Here is a 19,487-nt window from a genome sequence, read left to right on the forward strand (position 1 = left end):
TCCTGCACCTCACAGACAAACAAGAGAAACATTCGCCCAGAGACCTCACACCATTTGAGGGGATGGAGGTAAGGAAAGCGTCTTCAAATATCTGTATGTGTGTGACAGTGTGTCTGTGCCCATTTCTGTGTATTTGATACCATGATTCATTGCATTATTTCTGTGTTATTAATCCTCCTCATTCCTCACCCATACTGTAATGGGTCGTTGTCAGCTGGATGAGGAGGCCAACATCAACAGCATAGATGACTATGTGGAGCTGCTGTATGAAGACATCCCAGAGAAGGTCAGGGGAGCCACCCTCATTCTCCACCTCGCCCGCAACCCTGACAACCTGGAAGAGCTCCTGCAGAATGGTACGCTCCTTCCTTGAGTTCCTTCCTCATCTGTCACAATGGTATGCCCTAGAGTAATCATCTGCTCTATGGACTGGGCATTTTAGAGAATGTCTGTGTTTGAGTATTTTCATGAAAGTAATTTTGATGAGTACTCGAATACTCGCATATAAGCGTGAAACCAGGCTGAATGCAAAATGTTTGCGGTATGCTATTTGTTGTTCCAATTACTTGTTATACTCGAGTACTTGCACCCATCCCTACTCCGCTCTGCTGGGTGTATGAAAGCTATACAGGCCAGATGCTAGCCAAACTAGTGTCATTGGTTGATATAATCCATTCTCTCAGCCAGCAGCCCATCCCATTCATAAGAAAAACACAGCCAAGCCCTTCCTATTCCCTTCCCTGATGGCAGAGCTGTTTTCTCTCACAGCAGCACAAGGCCATCATCCATTACAACTGTCAGAAGATGGCATGGCTTCATTTGTAACTGTCAATATGCATCACGGGTTCACTTTGTCGTAACGCATCAAGTGGTCAGATGTTGATAATGGTAGAACTGTGAGACCTGGGGTCAGTGAGGAAAGAGGAGAGGGCCAGGGGAAATGAAACAACGTGATATGTGTCTTTACAATGAAGGTCACCCATAGCTCAAAGCCATGTGAGCCTGGAACCCCTTACATTCACCCAGGTTCTTTACCTTAACCTCCCACCCCAACCCCAACCTGACTGTCATCTCTAGTTGACTCTTTCCATCACCCCTACTCCATACTTCCCTTCCCAATCCTAACAGTCTGTCCATTTCCTTCAAATAATCTCTTCTCCACTTCCTCGATCACTTCCCTCTCTCCTTGCTCCCCACCCTATCTCCTATTTCCCCCCCCCCCACACACACACACACACACACACACACATACCACGTCTCTCTAACCTGACTGTGTGTCTGCTCCTCGTCAGAAACGGCCCTGGGAGCCCTGGCCAGAGTCCTGAGGGAGGACTGGAAACAGAGCGTTGACATGGCAACTACCATTATCTACGTCTTCTTCTGCTTCTCCAGGTACACAATTCCCTCTCTTTCTTCCCTCTCTTTCTTCCCTCTCTTTCTTCCCTCTCTTTCTTCCCTCTCTTTCTTCCCTCTCTTTCTTCCCTCTCTTTCTTCCCTCTCTTTCTTCCCTCTCTCTCTCTCATTCTGACAGAAGTCGCACAACTATGACAACATAGACCAAAACCTTACTTTCCAACCAGGGGTTTCAGGAAACATTAAAATTACCCTTGAAAGGATGATATATAAACTACTTGTCAAGAGCGATTTGAGTTGTGAGCGGATCTACGTTGTTCTGAAAACTGATAGTCTTTCTTGATCTCGCTCCATGGCAGTGCTATGCTGTTGGGGTTTTACAATGATCTGGTTTGTGTCTGGCTGATTATGAGTAGGAGATAAGAGATACTGTTGGACTCGATGCTTTAAGGTTTTATTTTGGCACAACTTTTTTGGACTAAGCTCTCAGGTGATGGGATCATTTCAATCTGAGCTCCCGATTGTGGTCCAAATAGGTGTTGCATGATGATGAACGATGTGCACTTTTGAACAAGTGGAAGCCTTGTAAACCTTTCCTCTTCCCATCCCCAGTTTCTCCCAGTTTCATGGGCTAGTGACCCACTATAAGATCGGAGCCCTCTGTATGAACATCACTGAACACGAGCTGAAGAGGTACGACCTCTGGCAGGATGAACTGCAGAAGAAGAAGAAGGCTTATATCCTTCAGCTAAGGTCAAAGGTCACATGAATGATGTTACAATACCTTGCTGCTTCAGAGGGTCAACACCTCAGGGTCTCTGCTGTCCTCAGTGTTGGCATATCTCTTCATTTTAATCATAATGTCACAGTATAGAAGGAAAGGCAATGAATGGTTGTTCTTTTTTGGACGTTGTAATAGAGTGATATAAAACATGTGACTATATAAGTTCTCTATGGTGAGTTGATTGGATCAGTGTAGCAGCAGTACTCCTTCCTTGACTGTTTTCACGTGAAGAGGACCCTGACAACCAGAATGTGAAGAAGGAACATGAGAAAGCCTTGAAGAAATACCAGGGCCTCCTGAGCAAGCAGGAGCAGCTTCTACGAGGTACAGTAAAAGTGGTACATTAACATGCCTAGCAGAAGGCCAGTGGTGTGTTGAGCAGAAGGCCAGTGATGTGTTGAGCAGAAGGCCAGTGATGTGTTGAGCAGAAGGCCAGTGATGTGTTGAGCAGAAGGCCAGTGATGTGTTGAGCAGAAGGCCAGTGGTGTGTTGAGCAGAAGGCCAGTGGTGTGTTGAGCAGAAGGCCAGTGGTGTGTTGAGCAGAAGGCCAGTGGTGTGTTGAGCAGAAGGCCAGTGGTGTGTTGAGCAGAAGGCCAGTGGTGTGTTGAGCAGAAGGCCAGTGGTGTGTTGAGCAGAAGGCCAGTGGTGTGTTGAGCAGCACTGTTAGTGTTTGATAATGCAATGATGTAATAAGCAATAATATTACAATTAATAACATAGTGATTACATTGCATTGTATATTTTGTATATCAGTTATTACATGGTAATAACATGGTGATAACATGACAATATTACATAGTATAACTTTTTACATGTATTATTATGTAATAACATGGTGATTACATTACAAAGTATTACATAGTATATTATTATTATTTAAAAAATGTTTGCATTGGTTATAACATAGTAATAACAAGTTAAAGCACTATCTAATTCTCAAATCCCATGTCCTCTCCCTGTTCTCCCCAGTGGCTCTGTACCTGTTGTTAAACCTGGCTGAGGACACACGTACAGAGCTGAAAATGAGGAACAAGAACATCGTCCACATGCTGGTGAAGACCCTGGACCGGGAGGACGAGGAGCTACTGGTGCTCGTGGTCTCCTTTCTCAAGAAACTCAGCATCTTCCTGGAGAACAAGAACGACATGGTGAGGGAGAGGGGAAGGGAGAGGGGTAGAGAGGGAGGGGGATAGAGGGAGAGGGGGATAGAGGGGGGATAGAGGGGCATAGAGGGGGATAGAGAGAGGGGGAGGAATGCAAGGATGAAGGAGGAGAAAAAAAGGCCAGGAGTCTCAACATGGTGAGGAAAATACATACAAAGTCGCAGGTCCTCCGATTGAGGTAATCTCTAATGGTTTACATTTTGTTAGCGTAAGAGTCATTTTTTGGATGTCTTCTTGTACAGACTAGTGATCTCTGCTCTATGTCCCTGTCCTACTATAATGCAGTTCCACCTGGATCTGATCTCAGCCAGTTGGTGTGCCTTTATCAAGCCAGGCTGAGTTAGGATTGTATTGAACATCAGATAACAGTTGTAAGATAGTGAAAGGAACTACAGTTGATTAGGTGCAGACTGGATTTGTACTTGTGGGGATTTCCTTGTGAACACAGTAGCAGTGTACTTGGGACACTGTGCAGGTATATGGTTTGCTCTACTTTCTTGGTACGTTTTAGACATGTCCTTGATGCATCATCTCAACACCTCCACCTGCCTGTAAACACTGTGTGTCTATGCTGCTTTCTCTTGACATTCTGACTGTTACAAATCCATTGAATTCATTTCAAGTAATTAATTGAATGAACTCAGTTCAAATGAAACTGACCCCAACATGGGTGAAGTCTGATGAAGTCCAACATGGTGAAAGAAGGATTGTGGGTTTGGTTATTGAAGTAGGGTGTGTAGAGGTGTACTTTCTACCGGGATGTGTTGAATAACTAGGCTTTTCCCTGGTGTTCAGGCAGAGACGTATGCGGTGGAGAAGCTAGCCAGGCTGCTGGCCTGTGATCATGAGAACCTACTGAACACTACCCTGCGTCTGCTCCTCAACCTCTCCTTTGACACAGGCCTCCGCAGCCAGATGGTTCAGGCTGGACTCATCCCCAAACTCTCCTTAATGCTAGGTACTGACAGACACAACTCCCTGTGTGTGTGTGTTTGAGTGTGTGTGTGCGTTTCAGTATGTCTAAGTAAGTGTGTGTCAGTGTGTGCAGGTGCAGGCTGTTATAAAGCTGTGGACACAGCGAGGCTGGTTCTGGCTCTGGTGGCCATTAGAAAAATGACTTCCTGAAACAAGATCCAGTGTGTGATTGGTGCGTTCGCTCATCCAGGGGGTCATGTGGCACGGCTGGGAGCATCTGTGATGGGCCCTTTGAAGCCTCTCCAGGGAGGGTCGGGTAACTTGCATAATTAATATAATATATTTGTTAGAATAACACTCTGGGCCCCAGCATAAATGTTGTTTTTGTAGGAGCTGGCCGAAGAGGCTGAGGAGGGGTCTACAGAGATTTGGGAGGGATTTATTTGATTTTCTTTTAGAATGAGACATACACGTGTGCGTGCACCTACGCATACACACATCATGTACAGGCGCACGTCCTGTCCACGCTTAGGCTAAACATAGATGAATATATCTCATTTTCAGTGGAGGCTGCTGAGGGGAGGACAGCTCATAATAATGGCTGAAACGGAGTGAATGGAATGGCATCAAACACATGGAAACCATGGAAACCATGTGTTTGATGTATTTGACACCATTCCACTTATTCCGCTCCAGTCATTACCACGAGTCCGTCCTCCCCAATTAAGATGCCACCAACCTCCTGTGCTGATTTTAGAGAGTGTGTGTGCGTTTGTAAGATTCACTCTTTCCCATTGCTATTACACTTTTGTTTATTCTTGACTTTTTTTTTGTGTGTGTGTGATTTCAAACTCAGATGAATAGAGGCCTTATTAATAATCTTCTAGCCTCTGTGATGTGGTGTCCTTTCCTCTGTGTTTGTGTCCAGAGATGCCCCTCTTATCTCCAGAGAGATAACCGTTCCTCTCTGCTCTGTTCTGTTCTGCTGTGAGGGTGTGAGGTGACGTCTGCCATCCCTCTGATCCCTGTCCCATCAGCCCCCACTAGGGTTTCCCAACCTGGGCTGATAAGATGAAAGGGAGAAGTGTGGGTTACTCCTCCTCTTCACCTTCCTCCTGATCCCTCCATCTCAACCAGGATTTAGGACCAACTACGACATCTCAATCCTTTCAACCCTTCACCTGACCACTGGCTCTTTGTTGTTGACGTGACTATCTGTCATGGGTTCTGCTGAAGTACCACGTTTTACAGTAAAGAAAATACTCCTAATTTATTCCAGAATCATTCCATTACACTGAATGGCTATTACAGGGACATTTTCTTTATGGTTTTTTTTCTTTGAAGATTGAACCAGTATTGTTATTTACTCAATAAACTGTACTAACAACAATAGTATACTGTCCACAAAACTGCCCCAGAGACCACTAATGCATGGCGGTGTGATTTTATCAAGGTTGAGTGGTTTTAAATCAGAACAGGGTGTAATTGGAGTTTAGCTCTCCCACTAACTGCCCCTGAACACTCTAGATAATTCTTAACAGCTCCCCACTCTTTCTTTCACTGGGGCTCTAGTGGTGTTTTGAACATTTTAATGGGGTCTCTCTCTTTCCCCATAAAGGATCCTCCATGTTTCTACCGGTGTAGTGAGGGAGTTTGCCAGGTCAGATGAGTGTGAGTGTGTCTTGTGTGCACGCTCATGTGAGTGTGTTTAGGTACAGGTTGAGGGCTCCACTAATGAGAAGCACATGTTTGTGCCAATCGTGGCACTGCAAGGGCCTGAGCAGCGTAGCTTTATTAAAGGCAGTAAAATTGATGCTTCCTCCTGTTTTCCCAATGAAACCTCCAAGCCGTCTCTTTTCCCTTGTTTCCAGGAGTTCAGTGAGCCCATCTGGTTCCAGTAGGCTGCCTCCCCTGCATGATCCCTGACCACGGCTTAGGACCAGTTAGTACTGGACTGGGTTGCTCTGCTCTGTCAGATCAGTGGTCTTGCTGAGACCCATCGCTAGTGCTGTGCTGACTCAATGTGGCCGGCCCCTCTACCTCTACAGACCAGTCTTCAGTGACTCCATGGTGTTAGTTAGCTGCCTCTCTGGAGAGGCCTGCATTTGCCCTGCAGTGGTTTGGGTCAAACTCCTAAACGCTCTGAGAGCAGAGCTACCTGACAGTTTAACACAGAGTCAGAGCCATGTCTCTCAGACTGCTGTAAAATAACCTCCTAGAAACCTGCAATAAGAACATGTTTTCATTGTCTTTGCATAGCTAGCTTTTCTACTACTAAACCATATTGTTTTAGAGTGGTGGTTAACTGTATGTTATTTAACCTGTAGTGGACGTGTGTGTCGCACACTAGTCTCGTCCCATGAAGCAGAATGTAAATGTACTGCTCCTCATTCATTTATTCATTCACCTCTGTCTCTATGTCTCTCTCTCTGTCTATGTCTCTCTGTCTCTCTGTCTCTTGTCTCTATGTCTCTGTCTATGTCTCTCTGTCTATGTGTCTCTGTCTCTATGTCTCTGTCTCTATGTGTCTCTCTCTCTGTCTATGTCTCTCTGTCTCTATGTCTCTCTGTCTCTCTGTCTCTCTGTCTCTCTGTCTCTCTGTCTCTATGTCTCTGTCTATGTCTCTCTGTCTCTGTCTATGTCTCTCTGTCTCTATGTCTCTGTCTCTCTCTCTGTCTCTGTCTCTCTGTCTCTGTCTCTATGTCTCTCTCTCTGTCTATGTCTCTCTGTCTCTATGTCTCTGTCTCTTTCTCTGTCTATGTCTCTCTGTCTCTGTCTCTATATCTCTATGTCTCTGTCTCTGTGTCTCTTTCTCTGTCTCTATGTCTCTCTCTCTGTCTCTGTCTCTGTCTCTCTCTGTCTACGTTCTTTGTCTCTGTCTATGTCTCTCTCTCTGTCTATGTCTCTCTGTCTATGTCTCTCTGTCTCTTGTCTCTATGTCTCTGTCTATGTCTCTCTGTCTATGTCTCTCTGTCTCTCTGTCTCTATGTCTCTGTCTCTATTGTCTCTATGTCTCTCTCTCTGTCTATGTCTCTCTGTCTCTCTGTCTCTGTCTCTGTCTCTATGTCTCTCTGTCTCTCTGTCTCTGTCTATGTCTCTCTGTCTATGTCTCTCTGTCTCTATGTCTCTGTCTCTCTCTCTGTCTCTGTCTCTCTCTCTGTCTATGTCTCTCTGTCTCTATGTCTCTGTCTCTTTCTCTGTCTATGTCTCTCTGTCTCTGTCTCTATATCTCTATGTCTCTGTCTCTCTGTCTCTGTGTCTCTTTCTCTGTCTCTATGTCTCTCTCTCTGTCTCTGTCTCTGTCTCTCTCTGTCTACGTTCTTTGTCTCTGTCTATGTCTCTCTCTCTGTCTATGTCTCTCTCTCTGTCTATGTCTCTCTCTCTCTGTCTATGTCTCTCTCTCTCTGTCTATGTCTCTCTCTCTCTGTCTATGTCTCTCTCTCTCTGTCTATGTCTCTCTCTCTGTCTATGTCTCTCTCTCTGTCTCTCTCTCTGTCTATGTCTCTGTGCTTCTCTTCTCTCTCTCTCTGTTTATGTTCCAGCTGACGAGAAGCAGGGACAGCTGTGTATGTGCATTCTGTACCACATCAGTGTGGATGACCGATTCAAGTCCATGTTTGCCTACACAGACTGCATACCACAGGTAAGACTGGGTAATGTACACCCAGGGGCCAGACAGCATTAGCATCGAGGCTAACAGCCCTGGAATTATTCATGAGAGAGAGAGAGGGAGGGGTGGAAAGGGATGGAAAGAAGGAGTGGGATAGATGGAGAGCTGGGGATGGATGGACAGAGGGGAGGATGGACAGAGAAAGAGAGAGCTTGTGAGAGTGGGAGGAATGGAGAGAGAAAGAGCGCGATGGAGAGAGAGGGGGACACGCTACATCTGCACCCAAACACCGGAGGACAGCTGACCAGCCTTCACTCTCACTGTGATGAAAGCTCCATTTATTCATACCACTTTTTTTGTTTTTACTAATTGGAGCGCTGTATCTAGAAAATAGATTTTGAGTGTTCAAGATTTGAGTGATGTCAGAATGGAATTGAGGAGATGTCATATTGATTACGTTATGTCTGATTTCCTGTCAGTCTTTCATAGATTATTTAAATGTTTATTCTGTTTGTGTTGTAAGATTGGGTGTAAATGCGGGCCAGATGCTCATAAACAGGGTTGTTTGTGTAGTGGGTCGTGTCGCCAGTAGATCTGCCCCGCGGGGTCGGAGTGTCAGAAAGGATGCTGGGTAGCAGCATGACCGGAAATAGACCTTTGACCCCAGGCCCTCTAACCCCCTCCCCTCTAGGGATGGTCTTGACCCCCTCTACTCTCCATCTTCCCTCTCTCTCTCTGTGGACAGGCTTCCTCATCAAGCTACCTATTTTTTGTCCTTGCTCTTTGGCCAGCTCAACATATCCTTCCTTCCCCTACTCCTTTTCCTTTCTCTCCTTTTCCTCTCTACCAGGCCTGGCCCAGCTCTTCTCCTCTCTACCAGGCAGGCCTGACCCAGCTCTTCTCCTCTCGGGAGAAGAGCTGGGTCAGGCCTTGCCCTAGGCCCAGGGAGGAGAGGTAGATGGGAGAAGAGCTGGGTCAGGCCTTTCCCCAGGCCCAGGGAGGAAAGGTAGAGAGGAGAAGAGTGAGGGGTGGAGGGCAGTGAGGGGTTAGATAGTGGGGGTGGAGGGCAGTGAGGGGTTAGATGGTGAGGAGTGGAGGGCAGTGAGGGGTTAGATAGTGAGGGGTGGAGGGCAGTGAGGAGTTAGATAGTGAGGGGTGGAGGGCAGTGAGGGGTTAGATGGTGAGGAGTGGAGGGCAGTGAGGGGTTAGATGGTGAGGAGTGGAGGGCAGTGAGGGGTTAGATGGTGAGGGGTGGAGGGCAGTGAGGAGTTAGATTGAGGGTGGAGGGCAGTGAGGGGTTAGATAGTGGGAGTGGAGGGCAGTGAGGGGTTAGATAGTGAGGGGTGGAGGGCAGTGAGGGGTTAGATGGTGAGGGGTGGAGGGCAGTGAGGGGTTAGATGGTGGAGGGCAGTGAGGGGTTAGATAGTGAGGAGTGGAGGGCAGTGAGGGGTTAGATAGTGAGGGGTGGAGGGCAGTGAGGGGTTAGATGGTGAGGGGTGGAGGGCAGTGAGGAGTTAGATGGTGGAGGGCAGTGAGGGGTTAGATAGTGGGGGTGGAAGGCAGTGAGGGGTTAGATAGTGAGGGGTGGAGGGCAGTGAGGGGTGGAGGGCAGTGAGGGGTTAGATAGTGAGGGGTGGAGGGCAGTGAGGGGTTAGATGGTGGAGGGCAGTGAGGGGTTAGATAGTGAGGGGTGGAGGGCAGTGAGGGGTTAGATAGTGAGGGGTGGAGGGCAGTGAGGGGTTAGATAGTGAGGGGTGGAGGGCAGTGAGGGGTTAGATGGTGGAGGGCAGTGAGGGGTTAGATGGTGGAGGGCAGTGAGGGGTTAGATAGTGGGGGTGGAGGGCAATGAGGGGTTAGATAGTGAGGGGTGGAAGGCAGTGAGGGGTTAGATAGTGAGGGGTGGAGGGCAGTGAGGGGTTAGATAGTGAGGGGTGGAGGGCAGTGAGGGGTGGAGGGCAGTGAGGGGTTAGATGGTGGAGGGCAGTGAGGGGTTAGATAGTGGGGGTGGAGGGCAGTGAGGGGTGGAGGGCAGTGAGGGGTTAGATGGTGGAGGGCAGTGAGGGGTTAGATAGTGGGGGTGGAAGGCAGTGAGGGGTTAGATGGTGAGGGGTGGAGGGCAGTGAGGGGTTAGATAGTGAGGGGTGGAGGGCAGTGAGGGGTGGAGGGCAGTGAGGGGTTAGATAGTGAGGGGTGGAAGGCAGTGAGGGGTTAGATAGTGAGGGGTGGAAGGCAGTGAGGGGTTAGATGGTGAGGGGTGGAAGGCAGTGAGGGGTTAGATAGTGAGGGGTGGAGGGCAGTGAGGGGTGGAGGGCAGTGAGGGGTGGAGGGCAGTGAGGGGTTAGATAGTGAGGGGTGGAAGGCAGTGAGGGGTTAGATGGTGAGGGGTGGAAGGCAGTGAGGGGTTAGATAGTGAGGGGTGGAGGGCAGTGAGGGGTTAGATAGTGAGGGGTGGAAGGCAGTGAGGGGTTAGATGGTGAGGGGTGGAAGGCAGTGAGGGGTTAGATAGTGAGGGGTGGAGGGCAGTGAGGGGTGGAGGGCAGTGAGGGGTTAGATAGTGAGGGGTGGAAGGCAGTGAGGGGTGGAGGGCAGTGAGGGGTTAGATAGTGAGGGGTGGAGGGCAGTGAGGGGTTAGATAGTGAGGGGGGAGGGCAGTGAGGGGTTAGATAGTGAGGGGGGAGGGCAGTGAGGGGTTAGATAGTGAGGGGTGGAGGGCAGTGAGGGGTTAGATAGTGAGGGGTGGAGGGCAGTGAGGGGTTAGATAGTGGGGGTGGAAGGCAGTGAGGGGTGGAGGGCAGTGAGGGGTTAGATAGTGAGGGGTGGAGGGCAGTGAGGGGTTAGATAGTGAGGGGGAGGGCAGTGAGGGGTTAGATAGTGAGGGGTGGAGGGCAGTGAGGGGTTAGATAGTGAGGGGTGGAGGGCAGTGAGGGGTTAGATAGTGAGGGGTGGAGGGCAGTGAGGGGTTAGATAGTGAGGGGTGGAGGGCAATGAGGGGTTAGATAGTGAGGGGCAGTGAGGGGTGGAGGGCAGTGAGGGGTTAGATAGTGAGGGGTGGAGGGCAGTGAGGGGTTAGATAGTGAGGGGTTAGATAGTGAGGGGTAGAGGGCAGTGAGGGATTAGATAGTGAGGGGTAAAGGGCAGTGAGGGGTTAGATAGTGAGGGGTAGAGGGCAGTGAGGGGTTAGATAGTGGGGGTGAAGGGCAGTGAGGGGTTAGATAGTGGGGGTGGAGGGCAGTGAGGGGTTAGATAGTGGGGGTGGAGGGCAGTGAGGGGTTAGATAGTGAGGGGTGGAGGGCAGTGAGGGGTTAGATAGTGAGGGGTGGAGGGCAGTGAGGGGTTAGATAGTGAGGGGTGGAGGGCAGTGAGGGGTTAGATAGTGAGGGGTGGAGGGCAGTGAGGGGTTAGATAGTGAGGGGTGGTGGAGGGCAGTGAGGGGTGGAGGGCAGTGAGGGGTTAGATAGTGAGGGGTGGAGGGCAGTGAGGGGTTAGATAGTGAGGTGTTACATAGTGAGGGTGGAGGGCAGTGAGGGGTTAGATAGTGAGGGGTGGAGGGGTTAGATAGTGAGGGGTGGAGGGCAGTGAGGCGTTAGATGGTGGGGGTGGAAGGCAATGAGGGGTTAGATAGTGAGGGGTGGAGGGCAGTGAGGGGTTAGATAGTGAGGGCAGTGAGGGGTTAGATGGTGGAGGGCAGTGAGGGGTTAGATAGTGAGGGGTGGAGGGCAGTGAGGGGTTAGATAGTGAGGGTGGAGGGCAGTGAGGGGTTAGATAGTGAGGGGTGGAGGGCAATGAGGGGTTAGATAGTGAGGGGTGGAGGGCAATGAAGGGTTAGATAGTGAGGGGTGGAGGGCAGTGAGGGGTTAGATAGTGAGGGGTGGAGGGCAATGAGGGGTTAGCTAGTGAGGGGTGGAGGGCAGTGAGGGGTTAGATAGTGAGGGGTGGAGGGCAGTGAGGGGTTAGATATTGAGGGGTTAGATAGTGAGGGGTAGAGGGCAGTGAGGGGTTAGATAGTGAGGGGTAGAGGGCAGTGAGGGGTTAGATAGTGAGGGGTGGAGGGCAGTGAGGGGTTAGATAGTGAGGGGTGGAGGGCAGTGAGGGGTTAGATAGTGAGGGGTGGAGGGCAGTGAGGGGTTAGATAGTGAGGGGTGGAGGGCAGTGAGGGGTTACATAGTGAGGGGTGGAGGGCAGTGAGGGGTGGAGGGCAGTGAGGGGTTAGATAGTGAGGGGTGGAAGGCAGTGAGGGGTTAGATAGTGAGGGGTGGAGGGCAGTGAGGGGTTAGATAGTGAGGGGTGGTGGAGGGCAGTGAGGGGGTGGAGGGCAGTGAGGGGTTAGATAGTGAGGGGTGGAGGGCAGTGAGGCGTTAGATAGTGAGGGGTGGAAGGCAGTGAGGCGTTAGATAGTGAGGGTGGAGGGCAGTGAGGGGTTAGATAGTGAGGGGTGGAGGGGTTAGATAGTGAGGGGTGGGGGGCAGTGAGGCGTTAGATGGTGGGGGTGGAAGGCAATGAGGGGTTAGATAGTAAGGGGTGGAGGGCAGTGAGGGGTTAGATAGTGAGGGCAGTGAGGGGTTAGATGGTGGGGGTGGAAGGCAATGAGGGGTTAGATAGTGGGGGTGGAGGGCAGTGAGGGGTTAGATAGTGAGGGGTGGAGGGCAGTGAGGGGTTAGATAGTGAGGAGTGGAGGGCAGTGAGGGGTTAGATAGTGAGGGTGGAGGGCAGTGAGGGGTGGAGGGCAGTGAGGCGTTAGATAGTGAGGGGTGGAGGAGGGCAGTGAGGCGTTAGATAGTGAGGGGTGGAGGAGGGCAGTGAGGGGTTAGATAGTGAGGGGTGGAGGAGGGCAGTGAGGGGTTAGATAGTGAGGGGTGGAGGAGGGCAGTGAGGGGTTAGATAGTGAGGGGTGGAGGAGGGCAGTGAGGGGTTAGATAGTGAGGGGTGGAGGAGGGCAGTGAGGGGTTAGATAGTGAGGGGTGGAGGAGGGCAGTGAGGGGTTAGATAGTGAGGGGTGGAGGAGGGCAGTGAGGGGTTAGATAGTGAGGAGTGGAGGGCAGTGAGGGGTTAGATGTGGAGGGCAGTGAGGGGTGGAGGGCAGTGAGGGTTTAGATAGTGAGGGGTGGAGGGCAGTGAGGGGTTAGATAGTGAGGGGTTAGATAGTGAGGGGTGGAGGGCAGTGAGGGGTTAGATAGTGAGGGGTGGAGGGCAGTGAGGGGTTAGATAGTGAGGGGTGGAGGGCAGTGAGGGGTTAGATAGTGAGGGGTGGAGGGCAGTGAGGGGTTACATAGTGAGGGGTGGAGGGCAGTGAGGGGTGGAAGGCAGTGAGGGGTTAGATAGTGAGGGGTGGTGGAGGGCAGTGAGGGATGGAGGGCAGTGAGGGGTTAGATAGTGAGGGGTGGAGGGCAGTGAGGCGTTAGATAGTGAGTGGTGGAAGGCAGTGAGGGGTTAGATAGTGAGGGTGGAGGGCAGTGAGGGGTTAGATAGTGAGGGGTGGAGGGGTTAGATAGTGAGGGGTGGAGGGCAGTGAGGGGTTAGATAGTGAGGGCAGTGAGGGGTTACATGGTGGAGGGCAGTGAGGGGTTAGATAGTGAGGGGTGGAGGAGGGCAGTGAGGGGTTAGATAGTGAGGGGTGGAGGAGGGCAGTGAGGGGTTAGATAGTGAGGGATGGAGGAGGGCAGTGAGGCGTTAGATAGTGAGGGGTGGAGGGCAGTGAGGGGTTAGATAGTGAGGGGTGGAGGGCAGTGAGGGGTTAGATAGTGAGGGGTGGAGGGCAGTGAGGCGTTAGATAGTGAGGGGTGGAGGGCAGTGAGGGGTTAGATAGTGAGGGCAGTGAGGCGTTAGATAGTGAGGGGTGGAGGGCAGTGAGGCGTTAGATAGTGAGGGGTGGAGGGCAGTGAGGGGTTAGATAGTGAGGGGTGGAGGAGGGCAGTGAGGGGTTAGATAGTGAGGGGTGGAGGAGGGCAGTGAGGGGTTAGATAGTGAGGGGTGGAGGAGGGCAGTGAGGGGTTAGATAGTGAGGGGTGGAGGAGGGCAAGAGTGAGGGGTGGAGGAGGGCAGTGAGGGGTGGAGGAGGGCAGTGGGGGTGGAGGAGGGCAGTGAGGGGTTAGATAGTGGGGGTGGAGGAGGGCAGTGAGGGGTTAGATAGTGGGGGTGGAGGAGGGCAGTGAGGGGTTAGATAGTGGGGGTGGAGGAGGGCAGTGAGGGGTTAGATAGTGAGGGGTGGAGGAGGGCAGTGAGGGGTTAGATAGTGGGGGTGGAGGAGGGCAGTGAGGGGTTAGATAGTGGGGGTGGAGGAGGGCAGTGAGGGGTTAGATAGTGAGGGTGTGCTGTGTAGTATGGCGCTAGGCCTCCTCTGGCTGTACTGTGCTGTGGTAAATAAGCAGAGGCAGGTGCCAGAGAGTCTAGACGGGGCTGATTTGGGGTCCAGGGCCCCTGGTATGTGATACCCGACTCGGGGCCTGTGTGTGTGTGTGTGTGTGTGTGTGTGTGTGTGTGTGTGTGTGTGTGTGTGTGTGTGTGTGTGTGTGTGTGTGTGTGTGTGTGTGTGTGTGTGTGTGTGTGTGTGTGAGATTGCACACTGCTGACTCCTCACAGGGAGCGGGCCTGCAGTGCCCCTGCTTAAAGCCTTTCCTGTTTAATGTTAAATCAGAGAAGGAGAGCTGGGAGACGGGGAGCAGAGGGCAGGGGCTGTGGGCGACTCGTTTTTGAACCTGTGCCCGCCCAAAGTTGACCTCCAAGGCCTTTTCCTGCTGGCCACTCCCCCCCCCTCTCTCTCTCTCTCCCCCTCCCTCTCTCCATCTCTCTCTTGCTCTCTATTTCGCTATCTCTCTCTCCTCGTTGTCTGTTTGCAAGCCCTTTCAGGTTTCCCCTCCAGGGTCTTGACAGGCACAGACCTGATTAGACAGCAACGAGTGTACTGTACCTTTCTGCTCACCTCAGGGAACAGCTGCCTGTTCTCGTACTCTGCGGTTAACCCATCTTGTGTCACCATGGCGACCCACTAAATGACTGTATGGAAGCTATGTTGACCAGTGTCATCAACATGGTGATGATGTGATTCATCCACTCAGCCAATGATGTCGCCAAACAAACATCCATACACAAACAGTAGAGAGAAAGGCTTGGGAACAGACACACCCATAACACACTGACTGACTGCTGGCCAACTATATTGATTGATGATGAATTGGTATTGATGATTGATTGACAGTTGATGAAGATGCTGTTTGAGTGTGGTGAGAGTCACATGGACCCTGAGCTCATCTCCTTCTGCATCAACCTGGCAGCCAATAAGAGGAACACACAGCTCATCTGTGAAGGTACAACACACACACACACACACACACACACACACACACACACACACACACACACACACACACACACACACACACACACACACTCCTAATGCTGTTCTCCTGTACCTAGGTAATGGTCTGAAGATGCTGATGAAGAGGGGTCTGAAGTTAAAGGATGTTCTTATCATGAAGATGATCAGGAACTTGTCACAACATGACGGACCCACCAAGAACCTCTTCATAGTGAGTACTAAACTTACCCCCACTCTTAACACTGATGAGCTTCAACATGCTTAGTATGGATATAGACGGATAAGGCTAGACAGGCTCACATGATCTGTGTTCTTATGCTAGTTACTGAATCCATAGCTACGTGTGTTCTTATGCTAGTAACTGAATCCATAGCTACGTGTGTTCTATTGCTAGTAACTGAATCTATAGCTACGTGTGTTCTTATGCTAGTAACTGAATCCATAGCTACGTGTGTTCTTATGCTAGTAACTGAATCCATAGCTACGTGTGTTCTTATGCTAGTTACTGAATCCATAGCTACGTGTGTTCTTATGCTAGTTACTGAATCCATAGCTACGTGTGTTCTTATGCTAGTTACTGAATCCATAGCTACGTGTGTTCTTATGCTAGTTACTGAATCCATAGCTACGTGTGTTCTTATGCTAGGTACTGAATCCATAGCTACGTGTGTTCTTATGCTAGGTACTGAATCCATAGCTACGTGTGTTCTTATGCTAGTTACTGAATCCATAGCTACGTGTGTTCTTATGCTAGTAACTGAATCCATAGCTACGTGTGTTCTTATGCTAGTTACTGAATCCATAGCTACGTGTGTTCTTATGCTAGTTACTGAATCCATAGCTACGTGTGTTCTTATGCTAGTAACTGAATCCATAGCTATGTGTGTTCTTATGCTAGTTACTGAATCCATAGCTACGTGTGTTCTTATGCTAGTTACTGAATCCATAGCTACGTGTGTTCTTATGCTAGTAACTGAATCCATAGCTACGTGTGTTCTTATGCTAGTTACTGAATCCATAGCTACGTGTGTTCTTATGCTAGTTACTGAATCCATAGCTACGTGTGTTCTTATGCTAGTAACTGAATCCATAGCTACGTGTGTTCTTATACTAGTAACTGAATTCATAGCTACACTATTACAACAAACATTGTAGTGCTGAACCCTGCCCTGTGTCTCTATAGTAACCAACCCCCTTCTCGTACCCCATAAGGACTATGTGGGTGACCTAGCAGCTCAGATAGGAGCGGAGGAGAGGGAGGAGTATGTGATAGAGTGTCTGGGGACTCTGGCTAACCTCACCATCCCTGACCTGGACTGGGAACTGGTGCTGAAGGAGTACAACCTGGTGCCCTACCTCAAAGACCACCTCAATCCAGGTAGGCCTCAAAGACCACCTCAATCCAGGTAGACCTCAAAGACCACCTCAACCCAGGTAGGCCTCAAAGACCACCTCAAACCAGGTAGGCCTCAAAGACTGCTTCAAACCATGGATGGAGGGAGGCAGAGAGGGGGATAAAAAGGTGGGGGGGACTGATGCTGTAACTTACAGGTGTATTCACCCTGATGAACTTGAGAAAGATGACAAGATGGTGCCAACAGACATGGTTGCCCTGTTTCTAGCTCCTAGACAACTTTGCACAAACTTTTTGTTTGTATTATTTCTTAAATGATTTGCTCGGAATGTTTCTTGCATTATTACCTAAAACCCGGAAATAACTTTGGGATATTAGATCAGCAGTCACTCACCAGAATTTCAACCAGAAATTCCCTGAATTGGATCCTTTGTTTGAACTTCCGAGGTAATTCCGTTCATGCCAGGGGCTGCTCCAAGTCGCTGTCGCCGGAAAAGAGGAACAAGGACTGGGCTCATAGTGAGACTCAGGAAGCATGCATACCATCCACCGCTTCCGAGTATATTACGCACTAACGCTCAGTCCCTGGACAATAAAGTAGACAAGCTTAGGGTGAGGATCTCCTTCCAGAGAGACATCAGGAACTGTTACATGCTCTGTTTTACGGAATCATGGCTCTCTCCGGATATGCTGTCCTCGTCCATTCAACCAGCGGGGTTTTCCATATATCTCGTGGACAGGAAGAAAGAACACTCAGAGAAAAAGAAAGGTAGAGGTGTATGTTTCATAATTAACTACTCATGGTGTGATTGTGGTAGCGTACAGGAACTCCAGTTCCTTTGTTCTTTCGATCTGGAATACCTCACCATCAAATGCCGGCCGCATTACCTCCTGAGAGAATTCTCTTCAGTCATCGTCACAGCCGTATATGTCCACCACCAAGCCGACTCCGCGACAGCTCTCAAGGAACTACACTGGACTTTGTGCATTTCGCTACACTTGCATTAACATCTGCTAACCATGTGTATTTGACAAATAAAATATGATTTGATTTGAACTGGAAACTGCATATCCTGAGGCCGCATTTATTGTAGCTGGAGACTTGAATAAAGGAAATCTGAGGAAAATATCAACACATCTGTGCTGCTCGATCACTCTTGACCATTGTTACTGTAATGTCTACAATGCCCTCCCCCGTCCTCCCTTCGGCAGATCAGATCACGCCTCCATTTTCCTATAGGCAGATACTTAAAAAGAAAATACCGTAGTAAGGACTGTTCAATATTGGTCTGACCAATCAGAATCTATGCTTCAAGACTGTTTGATCACCCAGACTGGGAATAGTATTAACGTATACACTGACTCAGTGACTGAGTTCATCTGGAAGTACATAGAGGATGTTGTTCTTACTGTGATGATTAGAACTTATCCAAACCAAAAAACGTGGATAGATGGCAGCATTCGCTCAAAACTGAAAAGCGCTAACCATCGCATTTAATCACGCCAAGGTGACTGGGAACACGAACGTGTACAAACAGACCAGCTATGCCCTCCGTAAGGCAATCAAAGAGGCAAAACGACAGTACAGGGACAAAGTGTAGTCACAATTCAACGGCTCAAACGCAAGACGTATGAGGCAGAAACAATCAGGAATAATAAGGGGAAAGCCAGCCACGTTTTGGACACTGACGCCTTGCTGCCGGACGAGCTAAAAACAAGAGGAATACCTATGTAAGAATCCTGTTCATCGACTACAGTTCAGCCTTCAACACCATAATGCCGTCCAAGCTCATCACTAAGCGCAGGGCCCTGGGTCTAAACCCCTCCATGTGCAACTGGGTCCTAGACTTCCTGACAGGCCAACCCCAGGTGATGAAGGTAGGCAACAGCACATCCGCCACGCTGTTCTTCAACATGGTGGCCCCACAAAAGTGCGTGCTCAGCGCCCTCCTGTACTCCCTACGTGGTCACGCACATCTCCAACTCAATCAAGTTTTCTGACGACACAACAGTGGTAGGCCTGATTTTCCAACAACAACGAGACACCCTCTCCCTGTAGGCTGAGGGCCCTGGTGGAGTGGTGCCAGGATAATAACCTCTCACTCAACGTCAACAAAACGAAGGAGATGGTCTTGGACTTTAGGAGACTGCAGAGAGAGCACGCCCCCAACCATGTTGAGAGCCCGCCCCCATCCACGTGGAGAGGGGCTGCAGTGGAGAGGGTGAAAAGCTTCAAGTTCCTCTGCGTACACATCACATCACTCCCCTCATCAATCTACACACAATAATCCATAATGACTAAGCAAAAACAGGTTTTTAGACATTTTTGCAAATGTATTAGAAAAAAAAAAAAACGTATCACATTTACATTAATATTCAGACCCTTTACTCAGTACTTTGTTGAAGCACCTTTGACAGCATCGAGTCTTCTTGGGTATGACGCTACAAGCTTGGCACACCTGTATTTGGGGAGTTTGTCCCATTCTTCTCTGCAGATCCTCTCAAGCTCTATCAGGTTGGATGGGGAGCGTCACTGCACAGCTATTTTCAGGTCTCTCCAGAGATGTTCGATCAGGTACAAGTTCGGGCTCTGGCTGGGCCACTCAAGGACGTTCAGAGACTTGTCCCGAAGCCAGTGCTGCGTTGACTTGGCTGTGTGCTTATGGTCGTTGGAAGGTAAACCCCTTCCTGTTGGAAGGTAAACCCTTCGCCCCAGTCTGAGGTCCTGAGCGTTCTGGAGCAGGTTTTCATCAAGGATCTCTCTGTACTTTGCTCCGTTCATCTTTCCCTCGATCCTGACTAGTCTCCCATCTCTGCCGCTGAAAAACATCCCCACAGCATGATGCTATGTTCCGGACTCTGACATTGCTCGTTCTGATATTTCTTAATTTCTTGATTTTTTTTGTGTGTGTATTGTTAGATATTACTACACTGTTGGAGCTAGAAACATAAGCATTTAGCTACATCTGCGATAACATCTGCAAAATATGTGTATG

The 19,487-nt window shown here is 49.7% G+C and overlaps 1 protein-coding gene across 2 annotated transcripts in view; it reads left to right on the top strand.

Moving 5' to 3' along the window:
- Positions 1 to 19,487, top strand: part of kifap3a (kinesin-associated protein 3a) — a 37,795-nt gene that overhangs the window by 2,131 nt on the left and 16,177 nt on the right. For both annotated transcript variants that reach the window (XM_045687875.1, XM_045687876.1), the window contains 11 exons: positions 16 to 68; positions 215 to 356; positions 1,293 to 1,392; positions 1,966 to 2,090; positions 2,363 to 2,461; positions 3,107 to 3,285; positions 4,096 to 4,258; positions 7,758 to 7,858; positions 15,018 to 15,126; positions 15,236 to 15,348; positions 16,350 to 16,515. In XM_045687875.1, coding sequence (XP_045543831.1) covers positions 16 to 68; positions 215 to 356; positions 1,293 to 1,392; positions 1,966 to 2,090; positions 2,363 to 2,461; positions 3,107 to 3,285; positions 4,096 to 4,258; positions 7,758 to 7,858; positions 15,018 to 15,126; positions 15,236 to 15,348; positions 16,350 to 16,515 — 1,350 coding nt within the window. The remainder of the gene's footprint in view (positions 1 to 15; positions 69 to 214; positions 357 to 1,292; positions 1,393 to 1,965; positions 2,091 to 2,362; positions 2,462 to 3,106; positions 3,286 to 4,095; positions 4,259 to 7,757; positions 7,859 to 15,017; positions 15,127 to 15,235; positions 15,349 to 16,349; positions 16,516 to 19,487) is intronic.

This window comes from Salmo salar, chromosome ssa10 (assembly GCF_905237065.1).
Source record: "Salmo salar chromosome ssa10, Ssal_v3.1, whole genome shotgun sequence".
NCBI classification, from domain to species: domain Eukaryota; kingdom Metazoa; phylum Chordata; class Actinopteri; order Salmoniformes; family Salmonidae; genus Salmo; species Salmo salar.